Raw genomic sequence first — 26,028 nt, forward strand, 5'->3', positions numbered from 1 at the left:
AAGTAAACATGAAAAATTTTTTGAAGTCTACTTTATGTATTAATATAGCCATCCCTGCTTTCTTTTGATTAATGTTTGTATCTCTTGTCCCAACATTTTATTTTTTTTTTAAGGTTTATTTGTTTTTGAGAGACAGACAGAGTGCTAACAGAGGAGGGGCATAGAGAGAGGGACACACAGAATCCGAAGCAAGCTCCAGGCTCTGAGCTGTCAGCACGGAGTCCAACGCAGGGCTCAAACTCACGAACCATGAGATTATGACCTGAGCCGAAGTTGGACACCTAACTAACTGAGCCACCTAGGTGTCCCCCAACATTTTGTTTTCAATCCACTTATATCGTTATATTTTAAATGAGTTTCTTGTAGACAGTATATAATTAGGTTATATTTTTTAGTCCCCACTGCCAATCTGTCTCTTAACTGATATATTTAGAGCATGTACTTTTAATGAAATTATTGATGTTAGAACTTAAATCTACCATTTTGTTGTTTTCTGTCAGTTCTCTATGATTTTGGTTCTGTTTGCTTTTTCCTGTCTTCCTATATATTACCTAAACATTTTTGTTAAGAAATCCATTTTTACTTACCTATAGAGTTTTGAGTGTACATTTATATATATATATATGCGTGTGTGTGTATATATACATGTATATTATCACAGTTTTATATATAGATCACAGTTTTATATATAAATCACAGTTTATATCTTATCATTTATATCTACATTACAGATATATATGTGACATGTAAACATATATATAAAACTGTGATGATATAAAACATCAGAGTCTACTGGTGTTATTTTACCAATTCCAGTGAAACATAGAAAACGTATCTCCTTTTATATCCCTTTAGCCTCCCCTGTTTATAATGTAATTGTATGGGGGCACCTGGGTGGCTCAGTTGGTTAAGCATCTGACTTTGGCTCAGGTCAAGATCTCAAGGTTAATGAGTTTGAGCCACAAGTCAGGCTCTATGCTGACAGCTCCGAGTTTGAAGCCTGCTTTGGATTCTGTTTCTTCCTCTCTCTCTGCCCTTCCCCACTCTCTCTCTCTCTCTCTCTCTTGAAAATAAACATTAAAAAAATAATGTATGAAAGACTTCTTCTAAATACATTTAGAAACACATCAGACTATGCTATAATTTCTGCTTCAACCATCAAACAAAATTTTTAAAACATGAGAGAAAACGCTTTAAAACTATCATGCCATTTCCTCGGGCCTTTATTAGGATCTCTGATGAGAAGTCCACTGTCATTCAATTTGACTTTTTCCCTATAGGTAAGGTATTCTTTCCTCTGCCTTCTTTCAATATTTTTCTTTGTCTTTTATTTTCAGCAGTGTAATTATGATGTCTTGGTATGGATTTCTTTGGGACAGTCCTGTTTAGGGTTCACTTAACTTCTTGAACCTACAGGTTTAAGTCTTTCCTCAGTCTGGGAGGTATGCATCCAGTACCTACTTTGAGTGCTCCCTCAGCCCCACCCTCTTCCTTCTCTCCTCCAGGACTGCCATGACACAAATGTTAGATCTTTTGTTAAAGTCACATAGGTCCCTGAGGCTCATTCGTTCACTTATTTTCTCTTTTTTCTTCTGTTGTTCAGAATGGGTACTTTCTTTTATTCTAGTCTCCAGTTCACTGATTTTGTTGTTGTTGTTCTTGCTGTTGCTATTCTGTCCCTATTCTACTTTTGAGCCCATTCACAAAGCTTTTATTTTGGTTATTCTATTTTTCAGCTCTAAATTTTTCATTTGGTTCTCATTTATATCTTCTATTTCTTTCCCGAAGCTTTCCATTTTTCTTTCATTTGTTTCAAGCATGTTCTTAATTGCTCACTGAAGAATCTTTATCATGGCTGCTTTAAAATCTTTGGTGGAAAATTCTAAAACCTCTGCCATCTTAGTGTTAGCATCTACTGTTTCTTTCGTTTGGTTCTGGGTATGATTAAATGATTATTCAGTTGAAACCTGAATACATTTTTATTATGTTGCAAGCCTCTGAATCTTATTTAACCGTGCTGTTTCACCTGGCTTTCTATGACCCACGCTGGCAGGGGAAGAGAGGGAGGGAGCCATCTCATTATTGCCAGGTGAAAGTAGAAATCCAGGTTCCCCACATGGCTTCCACTGACACCTCAGGAGAGACTCTCGTTATTTCCTGGTACATGGAGGGGAGAGCTCTGGTTCACCACAAAGTCTCCACTTACACCACAGTGAGGGTGGCAGTATTACTGCTTGGCAATGATGAAAGGCCTTGTCCTTACTTTACCTTCTCTGATGCTACCCTGGTGGGGGTATTATGGCACCTCAACACAGACTCATGAGGGTGCAAGTATAGGCTCTCCACATGGACTTTGCAGGCTTGGATGAGAACACGATTTTTTATGCAGTGTTTGGATGGAATAGAGTGGTTACTGCCTAAAAGTTTTCTGTATGGTTAGACTACCCCTTTCCTATTTTCTCTTTTAACTAGATAGAGCAGGCTTTCCTTGGGACTTTATCTATATTTGCTGGCATTTGTAGGTTGCTCGTTTCCTCAGCTCTGAGTCTGAGACACATGGATCAAAAAGAAAATGCATGTAACTCACTACCATTTCATTTCTAAGGTCCACAGGTACTCTTCCTTTTTTTCACCTATCTTATTTATGTATTTATTTATTTATTTATTCATTCATTCATTCATTCATTCAGAGAGAGAGAGAGAGAGAGAGAAAGAGAACACGAGTGGGGTAAGGGCAGTGAGGGAGGGAGAGAGAATTCCACGCAGGCTCCACACTGTCAGCTTAGAGCCTGATGCAGGACTCAAACACATAAACTGCGAGATTGTGACCCCAGCTGAGATCAAGAGTTGGACACCCAACCAACTGACCCACCCAGGCACCCTTCTTTTCACCTTTCTTACATTTATTTTATTTGTAGTATCCAGAGTTTTAATTACATTTAGTGGGAGGAACAGGGAAATGTGTGTCTCCTCTACTTTGCCAGAACCAGAAGAAAAACCTCCTTCATCTTCGTTTTTAAAGGATAGTTTTGTTGGACACAGAATTTTTAGTTGATGGTTTTTTTCAGCACTTGGGATCTATCACTACACCATCTTCGGGCTTCCGTTGTTTCTGATAAGAAATCAGCCATTAGTCACATTATTCTTGCCCTATATGTGTTAAGGGGCTTCCTCTTTCTACTTTCAAAATATTATCTTTGTTCTTCAATAGTGTAACTATGATTTGTCTAGGTGTATTCTTCTTTGTGTTCATCCAAATTGGAGTTATTTCAACTTTTTGGATTTTTCAGATAATTTTCATCAAATTTGGTATTTAAACAATTTCTTCAGAAATATTTTGTCCCTTTTTCTCCCTCCTCTCCATCTGGGACTCCTATTATACATGTGTTACATAATTATGTTGAAGCACCTGATATTGTCACACAGTGCTCTACTGATTTGTGTCCAATTTTTCTCCCCTTTCTATTCTTTGGCTTGGGAAATTTCTCTTGATTTACCTTCAAGTTCACTGATTCCTTCTTCTATTTCTAATCTACTGAGTTAATCTAGGGAAATTTTATTTCAGTTATTGTATTTTTCAATTCCATAAATTTCACTTTTTTAAAATCATTTGCATTTGTCTATTGTGATTCTCTGTTGACTCACATCACATTTCCTACTGTATCTTTGAATACATTTTCCTTTAGTTCTTTAAATATAGTAGCTGCTTTGAAGTCTTTGTTAAATCCAAATGTGGGCCTAGTCAGTTTCTATCTAACTAATCTTTTTCCTTAGTATGGGTTAAACTTTGTTAATTTTCATGTTAATTATTTTTTAGGTGAAAAGTAAACATTTATTTAGATTATCTGCTCATGTGCACACACATACATACACACCCACACACACACACACACACACACACACACACACTAGTTGCTATCATGACTGGCAAGATAACATTCTCTCTACTCTTACTAATTAGCATTTCCATAACAAAATCCTAAAAAAAATAACACACTCATATATGCTAATACAAGTATAGACTCCCTTTATAAAAAGGGCCATTAAAGGACAATCAAAGTTGCTTGAAGAGGAAAGAAGGGATTTGAGATACAGGATGAAAGTGTGTACCTTTTGAAATTCACATCCACAAACTACCTATTCATTTAAAAAACAAAAACAAATCTGTTTCACTGATACTCAGCAACAGCACTGTTCATTAAAACCTAAAAGCACCTTTTATTTTGCATTTACTACCTCCTCATTATAATCGATTCTTAACTACAAAATAGCACAATACATTTTTAAAGCAGGAAATAAGAGTTAGCCTCCAAATAATGGCTAACCCACCACATCATACACTTTCCTTTTTACAACCATCATCCTTTTTATGAACCAAATAAGTGAGTTACCACTCCAGTGGTATTCAGATGCTAGCTGACTATTAGCCTTTCAACTACTGTCAGTGGGAGCAGGTTTGGAAATACTATTCAGTTTAAAAGTAACAAGCAGATTTCTTTTAACACTAAAGGGACTCAGAGCTGAGCAGAAAAGGTGGGAGCGGTGGATTTACTCCTGGATGGCAAAATCTAGGTTGTCTGAAATCAGAAAATGCTTTTGAGATCAGCTTGTTCAGAAGCTCCCCATCTGAGATCTTTGGAACTGAGAAAACAGAAATGGGATCTCCTGTACTTATTCAAGATTTCAAGGAGACTTTTTAAAGATCTCATAAAATTATCAATGAAAAAGCTGCTCTAGATAACCAAAATAAGTATTTTTTAGGCCCTAAGTCTTTTTGGTCATACCTACATTATCAACATTATTTCTCATCATTAGCCCCCAGGACAATAAGTTTCTCACGTCCCTGCATTGATACTAGATTCTTTCTACCTTATATGCCAGTCCCCACTGTCCATTAAATTTCTATTTATCTTGCAAGATCCACCTCAAGTATCATCTCTTTTTTTTAAAAAGAACACATTTTTATTTATTTTGAGACAGAGAGAGAGAGCGTATACGAGCACAAGCAGGGGAGCAGCAGAGAGAAAATCCCAAGCAGGCTTAACCAACTGAGCCACCGGGGAATACCATCTCTTAATGAAAATATTATCTCTTAATGAAAAGCATGAGCTCTGCAGCCAGACTACCTGCCTGGATCCAAGTCATAGCTCTAACCCTGACTGTGAGACTAGTCTAGGTCTCATCAGGTATCCCGTCTGCATTCCACGTTCTTCCCCAGCAAAATGGAGATGATGATAGTACCTACTTCATTGGACTGATGTGGAGATTAAATAAGATAATGCATATAAAGCACTCAGCAAGTAATAAACAATAAATGTGCAGTTGTTACTATCATATAGTATTAGTTCATAACTAATCAGGTTTCCCAAAGGTGCCCATAAACTTAATAATCCAGGTGGCATGTACTTTCTAAAATTCCAAAACCAAAGAAATCACTTGACTCAGTTTTTCTGAATCCAAACCCCCAAAGGGAGTCCAAGTTCTAATAAAACACCTGACATGTTAATAACCCTGTAGAAGGAAGACAGGCTATCCTACTTTACGGTGAAATTCACAAAGCTAGGGCGTGAAGATGTTATCACCACAGCATCAGACTTAGCAGAACATTTTCAATGATAAAACCAGCACAAAAACATTCTGGGAGCCATGAAAAAAGTGGAGTGAACTTCACCTCAAGCAGCTTTTAAAAGCTCTTAAAAATGTGATTTGCCTCTGTACTTCTTAGTCTCTCCTTGCCTGGTCCAGATGATACTACAAACACCTGAGGAGAACACTGAAATTCATTATTTTCAACTTGACAATGGCAGCTAGCCTTTATTTAATATCATTCCTGATAACACCCAGTAATCCTGTAAATACTTTAAAGTGCTTCAAATAGTTTTTTCATCTGCAGTTCAAGTACTGCTTCAAATCAACCAATGATAATAATGACAGCTTTGAAGAAGCAATGGACATCCAGGGAAGGACTGAATCAGGAAAGGTCATACATAGCTGCTCACTGAGTCTCCTCCGTTTCATCACACTCTCTTCATGTGCTCAAGCTAGAATCCTCAGGGGTAATTCTGGATCCCCGCCCCCCCCCCCCCGCCCTAATCCCCAAATCCAGCTGGTCTGATTAGCTCTACCTCCAAAGCAGATCTCTAATTGTGGCAGCTATCATCTCCATGGTAACCACCCTGGTCCAAACCACCATTTCTCACCGGGACTACTATAATATCTGCTAAAGGGTCGTGCAGCTTCCTAAATGGTACCTAGTCAGAGCATGATGATTTTGGTAGAACAGACAAAAGACTATGCTACGGCGAAAAAAAAACTGGACCAAAAAAAAAAAAAAAAAAAGTACGTACTTTATGATCTCATTCATCTAGAACTCTAAAAAATAGAAACTAATATATTGTGACAGAAAACAGATCAGTAATGGGTGGCAGAGAGGGGCAAGAGGAAAGGATTACCAAGGGACACAAGGAAACTTTTCGGTGATGGATATGTTCACTGTCTAGACTGTGGTGGTTTCATGGATATGTGTGTGTATATACTTTTTGATCTGTGTGTATACACATCCACACTGATGTATAAACTTATCAAATAGCACACTTTAGTTTCCTGAAACTTATGCCAATTGTACTACAATAAAACTTTTTAAAAATAAAAACAAACAGGATGATATTTTTAATAAAATATAAAGTGTGGGATTTGCTTCAAATAAACCAGGGGAAGTGGGGAGCAAGGACAAAACAGGTAGAAATACAGATGAAACAAGATTAGACATGAGTTGATAATTTTTAAAACTAGGTCCTAAGGACATGGGGGTATAATATACTATTTTCTTGACTTTTGCATATTTGAAATTTTCTATAATAAAAACAATTTTTAAGTTAAAGGGGAGAAAATCATAAACCAGGATAAACTAAAAGAAGAAAAATACTATGCTGGCTCCAGAGCCCCAGACTGCTAGTAGTCAAAGACTTCCTTAGAAGTTGAAGAGCAGGGGAATGTGGAGTTTAAAGAGACAGATTTTATTCTCTACTCTATCACCTGAGAAATGTGCATGTTCCTTTGAGAGCTAAGTCATCCTTTCCCTGGTTGGCTCAAAGCTGGGCGCCCTTGCACACTTGACTTCTAGTCGAGCCTTCAAGCTGTCAGATCACACAGGCTCCCACAGATATGCTTCCAACAGCCTGAAGTTTAGGATAAAAGAAAAACCATTTTGCCGCCCATTTGAAGTACTTCATGCATGCTGAAGCAGCACCTGGTTAGATAGATAGCCAAGTACTACAGCCACAGGCAACTCAGAAACACACAAACAGAAGCAGCATTTTTATCTTCTTTTCCTCCAAGCCTCTGCTCATGGATCTTCCAAAAGGAGTCCCAACCACATCAACCAATTTTTAAAGAAAGGAACTCCTGGCCAACATTTGCTTAGAGCACGCTAACTCATCATCTCATTTGAGCCTCATGTTTAACCTTGGAAAGCAGCACATATCTTTACCCCCATTTTAAGCATGCTAAATACTGAAACTCAGAGAGATGAAATAAATGGAGTGCCCAAGGTCACACAGCTAGCATGTGGCAGGGCCAGGAGTCAAGGTCCGTCCCACCTCTGTGCCTGTCTAGCGTGACTACCTTGCAAGCTTAGCCGCAACTCTGATCAAGATGCATATATGAAGAAAAGTCATATCCCAATTAACCCACTTTTTTTTTTACCCAATCTCAAACACGTCAAAGGATTTTAAGAGTAGGTACATGAAACCATTACTGCAAATAAAGCTTTTTCAGTTATGTATAATTTCTTTATCCCCTAGCACAAGGATGTATGAAGAAGGGACAGCAATTAACTTTAGACATTACATGAGGAGAGGAAAAGGAAGGTGATGCCCAAAGAAAGATCAAAGAAAGAAAACTAGGGATCAGACTGGAAAGAACAGCACATTAAACACAAAACCCAAATTAACAACCCCCATGGTATGTTCTCCGTAAAACCAGCATGCCCTGGGTGGTGATTACCCTGTTAGTGAAATGAAAGAAAACAGCCATTTCTTTCAAGCTACTTGTTTCACCCATGCTAGGTTAAAATGGAAGAGAATTTTTCAAAACTGTATTAAATTTGCTCACACTGTGGTGATTCTCCATTTTCCAACAAAAAAAATGTCACTTTCAGGGCTCAAGGTCTACAGTAACAATTCTTGCTTCTGGGGTAATGCATGAAACTGGATATTTAAAACATGGATTCTAGTTGTCACAGCTAATAACAGCAACTAATACTTACTGAGCACATATTATAAGTAGGTATTGTTTTTAATGCTTTTAATCTTCAAAATGGATCTTCTGACACAGGTTCGATTATTGGTAGGGCAACTATATAATTTATTGTCCAAATAAAGATACTTTGAGGAATCAAAGGGGAAAGCCATTAACAATTGTGCCAGGCACAGCCACAATCCAGAAACATTTGGACATACAATCATTAGCCTCATTTTGCAAATGGAGACTTAAGGAACGGAAAGGTTAAATAGCCTATCCAAGGTCACACATCTAGTAAGCCAGGGTTCAAGCCCAGGTCATCTGGATCCAGGCTCATATTCAGCCATTCTGCCATGTGCCCCCTCTGAGCTGATATTACTACCTTTTTTAAAAAAGTAAATCATCCCGCTGTTCACTTTGAAGCACACAAACCTCTCTGTATTTCAGAATACATTTGCTACAAGAAAATGGCTAAAACCCAAGGAGAACTATGACTCAAGAGTTCATATCTTTAAAAAATAAAGACAGGGTGCCTGGGTGGCTCAGTCAGTTAGCCGTCGGACTCCTGATTTCAGCTCAGGTCATGATCTCACGGTTGGTGAGATCGAGCCCTGCGTCAGGCTCTGCACTGCCAGATTCTCTCTCTTCCTCTCTCTCTCTCTCTCTCTCTCTCTCTGTCCTTCCCCTGCTCACATTCTTTCTCTCTGTCTCTCTCTCTCACAGAATAAATGAAAACTTTAAAAATACATACATACATACATTTGCTCTTGGATATGCAACTGAAACATGTCCCTTGTTAGACATGCTTTTCTTAATTGCTTTTCTCCGCATATAGTATCTCCTCATTTCAATCAGGAATAAGTCCACATCTAAAGCAGCAACACCTACCACTCAGACATGCATACTTAGATTGATACCACAGATACATTCAGTGGTTTCACTGGCTCAAACCACACTGGGCTTTGGGGTCTTAAACTTATACCATAGAAGCAAAGTCTCATCTTCCCTTGAGTATTACTGGAATGGTTTTCAAAAACTTCCAAGGAAAAATGATGTCCCAGAAATGAGTTTGGTAAGTAGGGAGTTCAACATTTTCCTTTCATTACTAAAAAAAACTACAGGCATCATAAAACTTCAGAGAGCCACAACGTCAGGTAGGTAGAAAGTGTTTTTGTGAATATACAAGACCGCTTGCGGATGTGCTTTTTAAGGCAACACAATACTGGCGTGTTTCACATCATCCCCTTTCTCAAATCCCTCAGTGATACCACTGTCCTTTTACACTTACAGCTCTCCCTGCATCTTCCCTCAGATGAATGCACGTTTGCTTCAATGCTCCATTTAGTGTCTCTGTCAGATGGCACTTCACCAGCCAGGCTGAAAGATCAGGCCCTCCCTCCAGCCAGCATTACTCTCTCTCCTCTTACCCCATCTATCCCTTTCTTCCTAGCCATGGTAGAAGAAAAAATAAACATTTGGTCTTTGTCCCTACTTCCTGGCAAACAGCTCCTAAAACCCTTACAATTTCCTAAGTGCTAAAAAAGAAAAAAAATTCTTTTGTAAGATAAAGAGATGTTTCATTAGAGATAGGGGCTGGGTGTAGCTACCTTCAGGATGGGGCCTGGTTGCCAGAAAAACCAAGCCATTAGAGGGGTTGGAACTTTCGGGCCCACCCTGACATCCAGGGAGCGGGGTTGCAGGGGGGATGGACATTGAGTTCAATCACCAATGACCAGTGATTTGATCAATCACGCTTACTTAATTAAACATCAATAAAAACCTCTAACCAACAGGGTTCGGACAGCTGGATGTGCTGGGAAGGAAAAAATGGATGTGCTGGGAAGGACATGGAAGCTTGTGTCACTCCTGTTCCTTATCTTTCCCTATGCATCTCTTCTATTTGGCTATTCCTGACCTGCGTCCTTTAAAATTAACCAATAATGATAAGTAAAGTAACTTCTTAAGTTCTGTGAGCTGTTCTAGTAAATTACCAAGCCTGAGGAGGAGAACATGAGAGCCCCCATGTTTGCAGTTTGCTGGCCAGAAGTGTGGCAAGCATGGTGACCTCATTTGCAACTGGTGTCTGAAATCTGAGACCTTGATCTGTAATGACTAACACTAACTCCAGAAAATAAAAAGTCCTGGGCTTAAGACAGATTACAAGCAGGAAATATCAGTGAGAAAACTTCTGAGTCCCCACAGGATGACCCAGGGCAAAAGGTATCATCAGGGAGCCACCACACAGGCCAATAAGGTGGGAGAACCCGTGTCTACTCCAGGCTCTGTCACTTTACTAGTGGCCTGAGTTTCCTCACTCATGAAATGCAGATGCTGCACCAGAAACCTTACGAGGCCCTTTCTTCACGACCATTCAACACAAGCTAGTGGACACATCCCCAGATCCTTCCACCTTAGAGTTTCTCCATCCCAAATCACTTCACTCCCTCCAGGGATCCTTTCCACTAATTCTTGCCAAGACAGGAGACAGGCAATTAGCAACACGATTTTCTTTCAGGTACCTTATCCAAGGACGTTAACTTTTTTTTTTTTGATCGTGGTGAAATACACATGACCTAAAACTTACCATTTCAGCCATTTTTTTTAATCTTTTTTTTTTAGCATTTATTTATTTTTGAGACAGAGAGAGACAGAGCATGAACAGGGGAGGGGCAGAGAGAGGGAGACACAGAATCGGAAGCAGGCTCCAGGCTCTGAGCCATCAGCCCAGAGCCCGACGCGGGGCTAGAACTCACAGACCGCGAGATCGTGACCTGAGCTGAAGTCGGACGCTCAACCGACTGAGCCACCCAGGCGCCCCCATTTCAGCCATTTTTAAGTACAAGTTGATCCTTCAACAAACTGGGTGTGAACTCTACAGGTCCACCCATAGGTGGATTTTTTTCAATAAACACATTATAGTCCTATATATGTATTTTTCTGATTTTGGTTCATCCTAAACAATGCATGGTATATGGTGGTATCATTCTAAAGAAAGGTAACTTCTGGGTCAACTGACCAAGCCTCCAACATCACACGGTATAGACTACATTTGCTGAAAGGTTTGCTCCAGACTCAAATCACTTCCATCTCTCAGAATAATGTTATAAACCTGTTCAATCCTCCTTGCAAAGTCAGACATGGCTCTAAGCACTGCGTGAAGTGAGACACATAAAGTTTTACCCTTCCTAAGGATTTCATTGATCACATTCTCTTACTCTCACAACTTCCTTTGTCCTTCAGTGAAAACTCATTAGCAAGTTAGGAAGAGAGTATAAGCAATTAGCTTATACCAGATGGTATTTAGAGATAAACATTATTTTCAATGAGTGCTTGAAGGCTTCCATGTTTTTATTTTCAACATTTTGAAAGTGGACAAGTGCTAAGGGCCCAATTCTCTAAGTTCTGCTTAGAGGAAGCAGTGTGTACTTCCTTTAGTAACTATAAACTAAAGACTGTCCACAGAAAGAAGTGTTATTTATAACTGCACGCTACCAGATGGCTTATCTCCTTATCACATCCCTAAAAAAGTCTAGAATAAATGTCTTCCGTGGACTTGATTTCAGAGAGAGGTATCAGTTCATAGTTTGCTAACTTACTGTACTTAAACGGTCATTGCACATGGAACATAGTGGTCATAATTAGGTTTATCAAGTAGTTACTACAGAACAGCCACGTTAAAATTTTTCTCTGCATTATCTTACTGAAACCACAAGGGGCGCTCCTATTTCCTCACCAATGAGGAAGCTGTGTGAGAGTTTAAGTGACTCGCCCCAGGCTATTCAGCTAGTAGTGGGCAGAGCTAGGAAACTGGGTCCAACTCTAAAAATGCATGCTCTTTTTCTTTTTTAAAAGTTATTTTTTAACTTTTTTTAATGTTTATTTATTTCTGAGAGAGAGAGACAGAGAGAGAGAGAGAGAGAGACAGAGCATGAGCCATGGAAGGACAGAGATAGAGGGAAACACAATCTGAAGCAGGCTCCAGGCTCCCGGCTGTCAGCACAGAGCCCAACACAGGGCTCAAACTCACAAACTGTGACCATGACCTAAGCCAAAGTTGGACGCTCAACTGACTGAGCCACCCAGGCGCCCTTAAAAATGCATGCTCTTAACTATCATGTTATATATACTTCTTCCATATGTACAATACATATGCATATATATGTATATACATACGTATGCATATATATGTATGTTTATACATATGCATAAATGTATATATATATATATATATATATATATATATATATATATATACACACACATACAATTAGGTGCATTTGCTTGATTCTTTAACATCTACAAGATCCTTGAGGGCAAGGAATTTGTGTCTGTTGGACTCCCAGAACCCAGCACACGAGTCTGGCATTGAGTGGGCTGCCAATAATTTTCCTGAATGAATAAAAGTATAGACTTACATAGAAATCATAGGTGTAGATACGTATACGCCTATATTATAAATGTGTCTACATATCGACATGAAAAAAAACAACAGAATATCCTGGCAAAAAAGATGATTTAACTATTCTGTTTTTCTCTTCTCAATAACATGATTTTATTTCCAGATCCTTAGGGAAAGAACAAATGAGTCACACTATAGCATAGGGAGTCATGGAAGGTAAAGCTATAGAAATGGGAATGACACTATATTACTCTGAAATTAATTAACAAGTCAAATGTTAGGTACAAAAGCCAATTTGCCAGATCAATATTTTTAAAAAATAATTTAGTGGAAATAACAGATTAGGAACGTAAGAACAGAAAACTGATTTAAAATCTCAAGATATAAAGAACGAGAGGCGTAATTCAATGCCTCTCCCTTGCTTTTGGAAGAAGCCACTGCATGACACAGCAATTCACATCTCTTAAATTATCTTTCATATTTATAACACTTCCTGAAATTCCTGACTTAATGTATGCAGTTTGTGATAAAATACTACACGGAAGTAAGTAGCCTTTCGTGTTTTGTTTTTCAAATAACATCTGGAGTCTGGTAAACACTGTACAAGTCTCAACATCAGAAGACCTGGAACTTAATCCTGACTCTGAAAATCAAATTCAAAATCTGGGGCAAAGTCAACACCTCTCTCCATTCCATGAATTCTCATAAGAAATGAATCTAAGACCACATTCCTCTTTTTACACAAGCAGGAATATTTTGAGGATATGAGAAATGAAGGGAGAGAGACAGAGACAGGGAAAGCACTTTAGACTCTTCAGGGGGAAAGAAAACCTCTATAAATGTAAAGAATAAGCACTTGGACTGGACTCCTCCCAAAAGCACTAGGCAGCCCAGGGTAAAGTCAGGGTGATCACACCAGAATGCAGGGTCTGAGGCTTATCTCTTTGTCTGGAACCAAAAACACACTTCACACTAATAATCTAGAAAGCTAATGTGGGGATGGGCTTGGGGGACCGTCTTCAAGCTGAGAGACTCCACTTTTTCATCCCAAACAATTGGTAATGATTCTGACAGAGAGGTGCCATGGGAAAATGGTTTATGAATATGGACTGTTGTGTGGGAAAAACTATAAAGAACAGAATTATTCTGTGTGTTGGAAAATACACATAAGTGAAGTTAACTTTTGCTGACTTCCACGTGTGATGAGATAGAGGTCTTAACTGCAATCGTTAAGCCTAAGTTAGGGGCTAAGATACCAGGGAGATATTGGGAGATTCATTGTAAAACCAAGAAGAAAACTGCCCAGGGGAGCCCACATATGCAAGAGATGGAAAGGGAAGCCCACAGAGTGGAAGACAGAATGCCAAGCCCAGCTGAGAGGGTCTGGTCCTGGAGGTAGCATATAAGCTTCTGGCTGTCAATTCATACCACAAAGCACACCAAGACAGGAGATTCAAACCTCAGCAAGTGACCCGCACTGCAGGCCTACTCCACCTAGAATTTCATGAGTACCCCTTCTCTGGCCAGAAAAGCTGCTCAGAACTGGTCTTTGGGCTTTGGACCCAAATAACTAACGGAGCCTTTGCAGGCCCGACCATGCTCCTTTCTTCTCAGCCCTTTCCAGGTAAACAGAGCACATGGAAAGAATAAACAGCCTTTGAGAGGAAGCCAGAAACCTGGGCTTTGGTTCTGACTTCCTAAAGGTCAGTGGGGCAAAAACTTCCTATTACTGTTGAAGTAGGGGACCATAACTAGGGATTTTGAAATCCAAACTCTCTGTAGGCAAGGACTAGGATTTTTTTTTTTTAATGTTTACTTTTGACAGAGAGCATGCGTACAAGAGGGAAAGGGCAGAGAGACAGGGAGAAAGAGGATCTAAAGCGGGCTCCTTGCTGTCAGCACAGCCCAATGTGGGGCTCGAACACATGAACCGTGAGATCATGACTTGAGCTAAAGTCTGACGCTTACCTGACTGAGCCACCCAGGTGCCCCAACGACTGTGATGTTTATCACAGCAATTAACTGCCCCTAGCACACAGCACATGCTCATTAAATGTTTATTAAATAAATGAAAGAAAAAGAACTTAATCCGGCCCAACAAAAAACAAGAGGAAGTGCTGAAGGGGACAAGATTTTCAAAAAGGAAATGTTCCAATAGACAGGTACTTGGAAAAAAATAACTGGCTCTAGACTAATGAGTGCTGACTATGGGGCAGGCAGAGTGTTGACTGCTCTGTCTAACCTCTTTCTAATCCTCCGAACAACCCAGTATCCTCATGTGTTGTTGTTAGTCCCATTTTGTAGACGAGGAATCTACAAATGACAGATGACAGAATCAAAAGATGTCATCTTCTTCCCATGAGGCCACCATGCCAGTAAGTGGCAGAACTAGGATGTGGGCCTATGTCTGAATCATTTTAAAACCAGTCCTCTTAACCATGTTACTGCCAGCCACTTCACCCATCATGGCCTACTCTCCAAGCCAGCACCAGATGCCAGGGCGATTGCCAAAATTTACTGTGCACCCCAAGAATTGCTTGCTACACCCCTAGCAAAATGTACAGATGAAGCAGTAAGCCAAACAAGGGCAAGAACACCTAAGGCCCCACGACTCTTTAAAGCTAAATTTCAGATGGAAACCCAGGCTACTGACCTCTGCTTTCATCACGTAACAATGGTTCTGTTATTCAGCGCAGCAGGACGAACCTGACTGAGGATGGCAAATAATCACATTAGCAAACTCTTCACTCTTTCATTTAACGTTTCTATTATAACCCCAATCCATTATGCTGACCTTCTGTCCTCCCAATCTTAGAGCACACATGGTTTTCCCTTCCCAGGAGTGCCATACACTGTGAAAAAGATAGCTTATAAAAGCCCTTTTACTGAGCACATACCAAACTAAGAATGACAACTTACAAGTCATTCTCCAAAGCCCTAGTTGGTTAGCTAACAAATTCTTTAAACAGCTCTAATGCTCCTATAAGGATGAGGTAAATATGTTACAGCAAAACTAAAAAAAAGCAAGCACACAAGGACACAGGCATGCACACATGCGTGCACTCGTGCGCGCACACACACACACACACACACACACACACACACACCTCACTATTTTTATTTTTACTTTGAGCATGGAGAGGGCTTGGTGTTTCAGGACTAAAGGGCAAGGACAGGGCATCTGTGGCTCAGGGTACCAACGGCTGAGCACTTACTTCAAGAAAATGAAAGCAGTGGAAAAAGACAAAACTCCTTCTCTGCTTACTATGAATTCCTCAAAGGGCTGTGCCCTGTCTTCCCTGTCTGGGTGTCAAGGACCTAGCAGAGGGATCTTGCCAACTACTGCCATCCTTTCAAAGGGCACCTCCTCAGAGAAGCCCTTAAAGCTCCAACCAGCAGAAAACAGAGTTCATCGAGGCTCCCACCTCAACCATACCAGCAACAATTCTTACCACGGTGCCTCTGGATTAATCTGATCACTACCCAACCTACAGGCTTCTCAACAACCAGGTCTGTCTCATGCATCTTTGCATTCCCAAGAGAGCCCTGGAACATAGTAAGTGCTCAGTAAATGCAGGCTGAGCCCCCATTCAGAGTGTATCAATGACAAAAACACAGCCAAATCTGTCAATTATAAAGAGCCGGAAGGGAAGACTACTACCATAAATGACAGTGCTGATAGTCACAACGATTTCTATACGCTGTTTCTCAAAGTTGAAGATCATACAAAAAATTGAATTTCATGGACAGAAGACATAGGCTCTGAATTGTTTCAAAATGCAGCTATAAACATAGAGAAATTTCTCAAAAGTTTTCTTTCAAACTACTTTAAAAAATAGTTGCATAAAAGAATAGCTGTATGGGGGTGCCTGGGTGGCTCAGTCAGTTGGGCGTCCGACTTCGGCTCAGGTCATGATCTCGCGGTCTGTGAGTTCGAGCCCTGCGTTGGGCTCTGTGCTGACAGCTCAGAGCCTGGAGCCTGTTTCAGATGCTGCGTCTCCCTCTCTCTCTGACCTTCCCCCATTCATGCTCTCTTTCTGTCTCAAAAATGAATAAATGTTAAAAAAAATTAAAAAAAAAATAGCTGTATGGCAAGTGTATGTGGGAGGGAAATAGCCTAAAATCAATGTATATGGTGGTGGGGTGAAGGGAAGTTTTATTTGGTTACAAGCTTACTAGGGGCCAACAGTGAGAAGCTGCCCTTCGTGTTGCTGCTGCACTATTCATAAAAATAATAATAGGACTCTCAAGAATAATGCTACAGTACTAATAATGATTAAAATGTATCATATGCTTGCCATTTGCTAAATATCATGCTAGGTGATACAAACTTTCTCTCTGTCCCTCACAATTCTATGAAGTCAGAATCTTCTATCCCCACTTAGGAAAAGAAGCAAACTGAGTTCCAGAGTAGTAAAGTGACTTTCCCAGGATCATACAACCGGTAAGCCAGAAGTATAGCAAAAACATCCAAACCCAGTTCTATTGGATTCCCCTGGCTCACCTCTTCACTGCTGACATAATCTGAGATCTGATGAGAGAAAATGATGGAAAAGGACAGTCCTAGAATTAATAGCATGGATCAGGGGACATATTGAATACTGCATACGGTTCTGGGTGCCCGTTGAGAAAAAAGGATTTTTCCCTCCCACTCTTGTTATTTAGAGGAATGTAATGCAGCTTGCCTTGGACTGGAAACCAAGTTATCCAAGGTGCACCTGAAGGTTGGGGATGCTTATCTAGAAAGACAAAGACAGAGGGGCACAGGCTGGGACTATCTCCAGGTATTTGGAAAGCTTTTGTGTACAAGACAGAGAGAAGATGTGTTCTGTGTTCTCACCAAATACAGAATGAGGTGAAACTTCAGGACAGGATACTCTGGTTGGTCACGGCAACCTCACAACAATGAGAATATCTGATAACGCAAGTTGCCGCAGGTGTTAGAGCGGCTGCAGGATCAGAGCTGTCCGGTGTACCAAAGAAGGGATTCCTACAGAGGCAGAGGCTGAAGGTCTTCATTTCCCACTTTTAAATCCACTGGTCCTCCAAACTGAGAGGGGAGGCCAAGATACACGTGAGTGTCCTGCTCTGTTTGCTCAGGGAGAGTAAACAGTAACATGAGGCTGTAAAGGTAACTTCTTATTGTAAAGTAGAAACAAACAGTGTTTTTACGATCTTCCAAACAGCAACTGGAATTCCCATTCACTCTTTGCAAGCAAAAAGAGAGTGTTGGGATAATGGGTTTGAAAATGTGTTTACAGGATCTAAATATCTCAGCCATATACATTCACAGTTATTTCTATTTCTCAGCACTTTTGTTGTTGTTGTTGGACGATCAACCTTGCTCCAGAGCCACAAAGAAAAGCAGCAGTGGAGAAACATTAGCTTTTTCTCCTTAATGATCTCCATCTACCACTTGGGAGAAAAAGAATTATTTTCCCTGACACAGTCCCAAGACACTGTTTTCCTTTTAGCACATACTAAGTACAATGTAAACCATATTAATTTACTATCAAGTTTAAGTCAGCTTCATTAACACCTGAATGTTTTTTTTTCATTTTTTTTTTCAACGTTTATTTATTTTTGGGACAGAGAGAGACAGAGCATGAACAGGGGAGCGGCAGAGAGAGAGGAAGACACAGAATCGGAAACAGGCTCCAGGCTCTGAGCCATCAGCCCAGAGCCCGACGCGGGGCTCGAACTCCCGGACCGCGAGATCGTGACCTGGCTGAAGTCGGACGCTTAACCGACCGCGCCACCCAGGCGCCCCTTTTTTTTCATTTTTGATACTAGGTTACTTCTCCTTCAAATCGATTTATTCATGCCCCTAAAACATCCTCATTAAAAATATGGGAATGAGGTCCTTAGGTAAGGTAAAAGCAGGTAAAAGTCCTCAGTCAGCTCCTCGTCCTAGCACAACCTAGGTACCAATGACGGCTTGCTGCACTGATTAGGCTGCTGTTGGGTAATCGCTGGGTGTGGCAGGCTCAACTAAGAACGATGACATGATATTTACCGGGTTTTGCCAGACTGAAACAAGGACAGTCGCATGCCAAGGGCAGAGGAGGACTAGGAAGACAGGCTAAGTAGGAATCTAACATTCTTGCTGTACAAAATTCATTGATTCATGCAGTGGCAGGAGACCAGAGGAGGGGTTACTGGGAAAAGAAGTAATCAAGTGTGGAGTGTAGAGGATGGACCAAAGTGATGTCCCAAGTGCCATCATCCCAAGTCCCAAGGGCAATCACCGCATGGAAAACAAGATTTTGAGCAGGACTGACAAGTGTGGCACCTGCCAGCACACTGTACATGCAGATTTCAGGTCAGAGGGAAGGCATGTGCCATGTGTGACAGCCAGGGGCTCCGAGTGTCATTCAAAACCGTGTCATTCAATGCAGACAAGGAGGGCTTACCACCTCCCTGGTCAATCCTATACCGTGACAAAGCAGCCTGGCAAAACAGGATACAGTTCCAAAAATGTCTGGAGCTATACAATCTAATTGAACAATCAAATTACACACCAACAAAAACAAAACAAACTCAATCTCTGGCTAATAGAATTTGGCAAGCAGCCGGATTCATTCAAAGCAGGAATGGTTTTTGAAAAACTTTATTCCCGCTGGACTTGAATGAACCATGAAGCACTAGCAAGTTTCTCATTTAAGGATGACAATGTGTTATGCCAGCCAACGGTAAGGAGAGAAGGAGTTCTGAGCATTCTTTTTTTTTTTTTCCAACGTTTATTTATTTTTGGGACAGAGAGAGACAGAGCATGAACGGGGGAGGGGCAGAGAGAGAGGGAGACACAGAATCGGAAACAGGCTCCAGGCTCTGAGCCATCAGCCCAGAGCCCGACGCGGGGCTCGAACTCACGGACCGCGAGATCGTGACCTGGCTGAAGTCGGACGCTTAACCGACTGTGCCACCCAGGCGCCCCAGCATTCTTTATTTATAAATATCACTTTCTTCCCCAACATTCCTCATCAACTCTGCCTGAGAGAAGCATATAATACCACAAGTAGGCAGTCAAAACATAATTTAAACAAAAACAATAGACAACAACACTTCTGAGGTATAAAGTACTTTCACATGCAGCATCATCAAATTTAACTTCACAACAAATTCATGATAAAAGTAAAATTATTCCCAACTTGTAGATAAGGAAAGTTAAGATATCCTAAGTTTAGGGGTACCTGCGTGCATTCGTCAGTTAACTGTCTGACTCTTGATTTTGGCTTAGGTCATGATCTCATGGTTCATGAGTGTGAGCCCCCCTCATTGGGCTCTGCACTGGCAGTGGAGAGCCTGCTTGGGATTCTTTCTCTCCCTCTCTCTCTCTCTCTCTGTCCCTCCCCTACTTGTGCTGTCTCTCTCTAAAAATAAATAAATAAACTTTAAAAAAAGAGAGATATACTAAGTTTACAGAAATTCCTTTAATATTAAGTGGCAGAGCTATAATCCAAGTTACTTTGACTCATTCCAAGACTGGAGTTCTTTCCCTCAGGAAAAAAAAGCTGCCCGAATGAAACCATATACCTCAAAGTTAGAGTGGAAAATATATCATAGATCACACCATCCTCTCACACAATCAGCGAGCAAGTCAGCATGGTACGTGGGTAGTGTGAGTGAGTATGCAGGTGCTGGAAATTAGGGTGCTATGTAAGCTCAACACATTCTTTACCGAAAGCACTACATACTGCCATAGATTAATATGGGCCTTGGGGTGAGGTAACTGAAAAGGGAAAAAAATGACCTTTTTTTTGTTTGTTTGTTTGGTTAAAAGAAATAGTAGCAGCAATGGTAATACTCTGGACTGTATCTGTGTGTAAAGAGGTGATGCCATCTTAAGCAGCTCCAGAAGACAGACACACACACACACACATGCACACACCCTATACATAACCTCCTACCAGCTAAGACCAAACCAACCCTCACTTCATATGGTCAAATACATCAGCCTCTCTCAGAATTGTGTGTACAAAGCACACAAGATATTTCCACCACCTGCTTCTGCCATAAATGACTGCCCAATAAAATAAGCACTAATGATTAACTTTTGCTCCCTGGAAGTCACTGAATGAGAAAAAGATATTCCCTGAATAGCCTTTGCATACAGAACACTGACTTTTCTCAAGCTCCCCAAAGAAGCTTTAAAATGATTTGCCATTATGAGTTAGTCTTGGAACTAACACATATGCATGGCATGGAAGAGGTCAGTTCCTGAGTTGAAATGTTTACTAATCACGTGGACATTTTGGTTCAAAACTCTCCCTGAAAATGTCTGTTTCCAAGCAGCCTTTGCTTTTGAAACACCTGAAATATGAATAGTGGTCACACTCAATTCTAGGTCTCTGGAACTGGCTTTGTTACAGGACCAGCTATTATGCACCACATTCTTTGCTAGGCACTGGAGATACACAGGCCATTAGGGAAAGAAGGCAAATAAATTGAGACCTCAGTGAGAAATAGGAGTTTTAACCAAACCAGATGAAAACTACTATAGTTGTGAGGAACTGCAGGGCTCAAATTCCAGAGAAGAGGGAAGCTCAGAGATGACCTTTCCCATTCTTAGTTTCACCTAGAGGTCTGCTGATTCACAAAGGCAGCAGCTATAAGGCTGAGAAGCTGAATAGAATTCTCAATAGACTCGTGGCCTAAGGAAACAAAAAATGGAATTACAAGACCCTTCAAGGAAGAAGAGCCATAGTAAAACTCCTGACTTTTGGTTGGCATCCTAAAAACTACATCCAGACAAGCCCTCACAGGGACTGAAGTGCACCTTCAAAACATCCCAACTCCTGATTGGAATTAGCTCATCTGAAATGGAAGTTTCCACAGGCAAAGGTACATCCTCTCTAGAGAAAGATCACACTATCCAGATCTCCAATAATATCTATAATTTTTCATATGCATTGTCTGGTACTCAGCCAAAAATAGCCAGGCATGTGAGAAAACAAGATGTGACCAAACCCAACAATGACAACAGAAGCAGGTCAAAGGGTAGCTAGAGACTAGAGTTATGAGATGCAGACTTTAACATATGATGACTAAAAACCACAGTGAGATTGCACTATACATTGACTAAAATTGTTTAAATTAAAAATATTAACAATATCCAGTGTTAACCTGGAGACCAGTTTTTGTCCTTTTCCTCTGGTTAAAAGAAATACAGTAAATACAGTAAACTGTTAATATATGTTACGTCTAAATGGCAGGTATGTATTATACTATTTTCTGTATCATCCTGAATTTTTATTAAATTTTATAACTAAATGTTTGAAGAAGAAGTAAAAGGTATGGCTAGAAAGATCAGCAAGGATTAAATGATCTTAGCCTTGAGAACTTGTGTTCAAGAAACTGTACTTTCTTCTTTAGACAAGAAGCCACTGAAGGGTTTTAAACAGAGGAGTGACTGCGTTAAATCTGTTCTCTGTAGACGTCATTGTAGCTGCATAGTGCAGAGAGATGGAAGGCAGAGGCCCAGCTGGGAGGCTGTTGCAGTACCCCATATGGGACATGCCAGTGGCACTGGAAATGAAGGAAGTTGTAAAGATTTGAATGATGGAATCTGAGTTCTCTAGGAAGTTGGGGTTTAGTTCTCAAAACAGATGAATTTTAGCCCATTCAAATCAGGAAGCAAATGAGGCCACTGTGACCAAGAGAAATCTAAAATCAGAACAATTTATAAAGCAAAGATGACATCTAAGATAGCTCCTGGGACTGGGGAAAACAAGAGAAATGTGAATTTTTCTGTAAATCCTTAGAAGACACACAAGCAGTTATAAGACTGGAAGCTAATAAGCGCTCAGCTCGACAACAGATGGTCAGATAGATACATTCACAACTTGCCAGAATCCTGAAGCCTTGTGCACCCCCTTGCAAACATGCAGATGCTTTTATCCGAGGGGGAAAAATTCTATTTCTGACTCTGACAGCAAATGCCAAGTCACATCTTGCCAGTAGAGAATGGCGTCTCCCAACCACAAACCTACCGAGAATTTCACAACCTTATTCTCATTTTGGAGAGAAGAGTTGTCTTTGACCGCTACTTGCACCAGCCCTGCCAGAAAGTACAAGGGAAATGAGTGGGGGAATGACAGTTTCCGAAGAACTCAGCTTTTTCATCTGCACCCAAGAAAGTAGGTTTGTGTCTCCAGATTATTCATGAGCAGCCCACGTGTTATTCTGTGAAGAAAAATCAAGCACATCAAACAAATTTATCCTTATATTCCGAAAAATGGCCTGAGGCACAGAGCCTGACAATTTCTTCAATTACTCAAGCTGCTTAACCCTCCACTGACAAGAGACTGAAGAATTAATTTTCTTTATAGTTACTCTTAGTTGCCTTTTCAAAAGGTTAAGGTTTAAAATTGAGCATATTAAGTTCCCAGTCTAGCTAGTTTTGGTATAAATATATATTCTTGGTTCTGACTTATGAATGTCTAGCTTGCTAGAGATAGGATTTTTAAATGGTTCTTTCCCCCCACACAACAAAAAATATTCAGACACGGTTTTTTTTTTTAAGGAAGTACTTCTCACCTACATGCCCATGTAGTCCCTCAATTTTTGTATGTTCTTCTGGCAGAGCCTGGTTTTAGGGGCACAGTTGAATGTTAGTTGCATTTAACATTCTTCCCATACCAGAGTAGGTAAAACTTAGATAAACGTGGTTGTCTTAATTCCCAAGGCATATGATGTACCAAACTGACATACTGCAGAGTGCAGGAAATAATCACTAAATGACTCAACTTCCTGATTCAACATTGACCAGAAAATACTTTCTCGTTTTTCTCTAAATAACACTCCTGAATCAAAATTTCAGCCAATCAAAACTCAGGCACTTAGCTGCATGATAAATACCATCTAGCATATCTCACTGGTTATTACTAAAAACATTAATGAATTTTGCATAGTTATTTAGATATCTTACTCTGATCAAATTTATGAGGCTGAATAATAATTTCTAAAGTTATAGGCAGATTCACTCAAATAATTATTACCATCACCATCCAGAAGTACCTAAAATGCTTGTAGATATTTCTACACAGCGCTTTAAACTTGAAATGAGAGACACGTACTTAATATCCCTTTGGGGAAATTCCAAGATTAATTTCAAGAGCAGACAAATACTCTTCAGAAACACATGAAATTCTTGCCACAGACCGCCTAGGGGATGGATATAATCTTCTCATGATACAGTCTGAGAATGATACTCACTGGGTTAAGTGTTTTTTCAACAGAATGGTGAACGGTCCACCAGTCTGAAGTCCATTCCCATGCGTTCCCCACTATATTGTATAAGCCATAACCATTGGGAGGAAAGGCGTCGACCTAAAAATTAAAAAAAGGGAATATGCTGTCAAAGTACTCACCTTCTTTGGAAAATCTCTTTGCTGCAAAAATGCACTAAAAGAAGTAGAACTTCAAGGTATGAATATTAATTTTCATTCTGACCATCAAACTGCAATTTGGCCAATGTAAAAACAAAGAAAGAGACATGTTTTGCTTTGATTTCTCTAGGGGAGTTTAGAAACCTAAGGAGAGTTTATACTACATGGTAAGGAAGCCAACAAAACTCTTCCTAACAGACAAATAATGACCAAATCTGTACTTGATGGGGGAGGGGGGAGATGATGATTTCAACTCTCAAAAGCATAACAGAAACATCATATCAGACCCACTATAAGTTTTACCATCAGAGCTAAGATATGTGGCCACATAATGTCTTTTACATTGCAAAACGCCAAGTCACTTCTGTCCTCTCTACCCACCAGCCCCCTCCAACTCACTATCTTATCTTTAAGCCTCAGTCATTATCATCAAAACACTGAGACGACTTGTTTTTCTAAAGGAAATGTGAATTCATTATCAAGCATATTTGTAAGAAAAGGTTTGCAGTCAGTCTCTGGAACCTGGAAGTATGAGGCCAACTGAGATTCATCAGCAAGCAATCATATCACATTTCAAAGGCAGGTCAGACAGTCTGCCACATAATATTGTCACAGACAAAGAGCCAAAGTATAAAGCTTTTTTAAGAAGGAAGGAAGGGAGAGGGATAAGAAAAAACTTTAACTGAAAAAGTTAGTGTAGACAATTACACTATTTTAACGACTTAAAATATTTTCCCAACATTTTTTAATGGAAATTCTCAAACATAAAGAAAATTTTCATTTTTTAAATGAAAATATATCAAGTTATCTTTGGGTTTTTATTTATTTATTTATTTTGAGACAGAGAGAGAGAGAAAGTACAATCAGGGAGAGTAGAGGGAGAGAGAGGGAGAAAGAGAAAAGGAGAGGGAGAGGAAGAAGAAGAGAGAGAGAGAGAGAAGGAGAGGGAGAGAGAGAGGAGGAGAGAGACAGAAAGAAAGAGAGAGAGAGAGAGAGAGAGAAAAGAGAGAGAGAGAGAGAGAGAGAGAATCCTAAGCAGGCTCCACACTCAGTGCAGAGCCTGACACAGGGCTCCGTCCCACAACCCTGGGACCGTAACCTGAGCGGAAATCAAGAGTCAGATGCTCAATCAACTAAACGCCCCAGGCGCCCCTATCTTTGGGTTTTAAAAAATATTTTTGTAAAAAATAAAAATAATAATATAAAATACAATAATATATATGTTTTTGTAAATCCATGGGTCTTTTTTCCCCATACTAATGACGTAGGACTAAAGAAATGAATAAACTAAAAATTCACCTCCATTTGACACATGAATATGGAAGCACCTGATACTTGGGCAGTTCAGAGCACTTCAAAGTTATGAAGCTACTTCCTAAAAGAACTTCATCTGGATAATTTGGAAAGCTAAAAAATTTTGCCACTCTGCTTCCATATTCAGCACTCATTATGGAAACAGCAGTCTTTATTTACTGCATCATTCAGTAATTCCATGCATGTCAAGTGAAGGCAGGAAGGGATCAATGGCGTAAAGACATCAAAGAGCTTACTGAGGGAGAAAAAATATATACCCAAAACAAAAAATCTAATTTTGTAAGACAGAGTGGGATGAGTAGGGAAATGAGTGGGGAAAAAATGTCTCAGAAATTCCCAAGAGGGAGAGGATTTCTGGCTGCAGAGATTTCCGGTTGCAGATTTCTGGCTGTATCCTCCTCTACAAAGGTAGAAGAGTCTCATTGGAATCAAGTTCACAGTTCTAAACTGAGAGAGACAGTAAAGGTGGAGAGGCCACAGGCATAAACCGTTCTTCAAGAATTTAGAGATGATCGGAAAGAGTAAGGTGGGATAATAGCTGCAAGGAATAGAAAGAAAAAGAAGAAATTAATTTGTTTCAAGAAGAGAAGAGAAAGAGCCAGGGGCACAAGAGCAATTAAAAGATGCAACAAACATTCTGGAGGGAAGAATCATTTCTCAGGCTCATAGAACACACAAGCAGAG

The 26,028-nt window shown here is 40.1% G+C and overlaps 1 protein-coding gene across 1 annotated transcript in view; it reads right to left on the reverse strand.

The window, feature by feature from the left end:
- SUMF1 (sulfatase modifying factor 1) overlaps nt 1-26,028 on the reverse strand; it is a 96,400-nt gene that overhangs the window by 17,322 nt on the left and 53,050 nt on the right. Inside the window, exon 7 of the mRNA XM_045493608.1 lies at nt 23,858-23,971. Coding sequence (XP_045349564.1) covers nt 23,858-23,971 — 114 coding nt within the window. The remainder of the gene's footprint in view (nt 1-23,857; nt 23,972-26,028) is intronic.

The sequence above is a fragment of the Leopardus geoffroyi genome, chromosome A2 (genome assembly GCF_018350155.1).
Source record: "Leopardus geoffroyi isolate Oge1 chromosome A2, O.geoffroyi_Oge1_pat1.0, whole genome shotgun sequence".
Taxonomy (NCBI): domain Eukaryota; kingdom Metazoa; phylum Chordata; class Mammalia; order Carnivora; family Felidae; genus Leopardus; species Leopardus geoffroyi.